The sequence below is a fragment of the Tupaia chinensis genome, unplaced genomic scaffold (assembly GCF_000334495.1).
Source record: "Tupaia chinensis unplaced genomic scaffold, TupChi_1.0 Scaffold000056_1, whole genome shotgun sequence".
Taxonomy (NCBI): domain Eukaryota; kingdom Metazoa; phylum Chordata; class Mammalia; order Scandentia; family Tupaiidae; genus Tupaia; species Tupaia belangeri.
The window spans coordinates 2080569-2082683 of NW_006159514.1; the positions used below are offsets into that span (position 1 = coordinate 2080569).

The 2115-nt window shown below is 50.1% G+C and overlaps 1 protein-coding gene across 1 annotated transcript in view; it reads right to left on the bottom strand.

The window, feature by feature from the left end:
* Positions 1-1037: 1037 nt before the first annotated feature.
* Positions 1038-2115, bottom strand: part of SP5 (Sp5 transcription factor) — a 2611-nt gene continuing 1533 nt past the window's right edge. Inside the window, exon 3 of the mRNA XM_014592035.1 lies at positions 1038-2113. Coding sequence (XP_014447521.1) covers positions 1603-2113 — 511 coding nt within the window. The 3' untranslated portion in view covers positions 1038-1602. The remainder of the gene's footprint in view (positions 2114-2115) is intronic.

A 2115-nucleotide genomic window follows, 5' to 3' on the forward strand; every position in this document is an offset into this window, starting at 1 on the left:
ATCATTCTACTACTCTTCTACTATCATGAAAAGATTCAGTTCCATTGAAATCTGGCATCAATGGTGCTGCAAGCTCAACAAAGTTTAGAACACTTTCTGTGCTACTTCTAACTCAGAAGACTTAGCTGCTCATTAAGACTTGTTGCAGGTTTTAGAATTCTCAAGAATTAGAAAACATTAAGGAATTAGCCAAGATGAGACAGCTGAAATCACACCTGTAAACTTTAAAACTTAAAATTTTAGGGAAAGGTCAAAAGCCTAGATAAAAAATATCCTATTTCTACATTTCCAAGTTATAAGTGTTTGTGACTCCTTCCTGAGAAAAAATCTTGGTCTACTTCAATTATTTAAAAAAAAAAAATGTCCAAAATACAAAATGGAACTGAACTTCCTGGCCTAACCAGAAATCTCTAGGTGGTTGTGAAACAAATCTATAACCTATGAAACAAGATTAGTTATGATTTTTGTAGCAAAATGATGAAGAAAACAAGACAACACTGCAATCACAATGGGGTTGAAATAAAGGGAGGCCGCCTGGAAACAGTTACTTCCTTCACTCTTTTTTAGGCAAAGACCAACCTGAACATGGGCCCCCACCTTCTCTGTAACTGTTCAAAAATTCCACCTGCCAACAGATCCTTGCTACCTGTCCAAACACAGTCAGCTGTGGGGGCAAAGCTCAAATCCCTGTGACTTGCCTTAAGAGGGCCAACAAATGGAAAGCCACAGGGTATTCGCTAGGTAAAAAGAACGCATATGGTCTGGGTAGCAGGTATCGAACTTGGAAGAGAAACCCGACTGGGCTGAAGTCCTAAATTCGCCTGACAAACTCAAGCAGTGATTGCAAAATCCTGCCCTAGCTCTTTTACCACAAAACGAAGTGACCCTACCTCTTCTATCCATGCCCCCAACACACTTGCCCAGATCTTTCCAAACCAAAGAAGCCACAGGCAACCTAGGGGAATCAACGGATTCCAAGCGAAACCTGACCGCTTAGAAAGGCCTCCCCGAAAAAGAAAAGATCAAATGAGACCGACTCAGCAGGGTCTTCCCTAAGTGACCCCGGTGTTAACGTATTTATTTTCACGCTGCAACTGCCGATCACTTTACAGAGACATATCATGCTGTAGCTCTGCGTAGAGCTGCGACAAAAGTAACATTTTTACTGTTATTATTATAATTATTCTTTAACAAAGCTATTAAATAACCTGTACAAAGCCCGAACTGGTCCTAGTGAAAACTCGAGCACTATTTCAAATCTCCCAAGATTTTTCCGGTTTAATTCAGCAGCGTTTTCTATATACATGACCAACTCAGGGTGGTCTCTCAAAATTGAAGGTCTCCCAGAGGGTGGGAGTTTGGAACCGCCCTGGAGTAACCCAAGTGACCCCAGATCCCAATCCTACCTCCCCTGCTCCTCCTGGCCACAGGCCCCTGGCGGAGGACCGGGAAGCTAGGAGCCTATCCCCACTCTGAAAGGCTGGCAGTGTTTAGTCCGCCTCTGAGTCTTCCCATTGCCAGTTGCCCACAGGCCCCCAGGACGTCCTGCAGCATTGCGGGAAGGGAGACGGAGGCGGTAGTGGAGGCGGGAGTGGCATGGGCTCACAGGTCTCGCGGATCCTCCCGCTTGACCCCGGCCTCAGCAACTTTGAGCTTCTTGTTCTGATGCGTCTTCACGTGCTTGGCTAGGTGGTCGCTGCGCATGAAGCGCTTGCCGCACTCGGGACAGGCGAAGCGCTTCTCGCCCGTGTGAGTCCGCAGGTGCCGCTGCAGCTCGTCTGAGCGCGTAAAACTCTTGCCACAGAAGAGCCAGTTGCACACGAAGGGACGCTCGCCCGTGTGCCAGCGCAGGTGAGCCTTCAGGTGCGACGTCTTGCCGTACACCTTGCCGCAGCCCGGCACGTGGCACACGTGCTGCTTCTTCTTGCCCGGCTCTGCCTCGGGGGCGCCGCCCGCCGCCTGGCAGTTGGGGCAGCGGCAGCGGCGGCACCTCCTGGCCGTGGCCGCCAGGGGGGCCTTGGTCTGCAGCAGCGCGGCGATCTGGCTCTGGTATTGCGCGAAGTCCGACGGGCCTAACACCAGGCCCCGTTGCAGGGCGGCGGCGGCCGCGGCAGC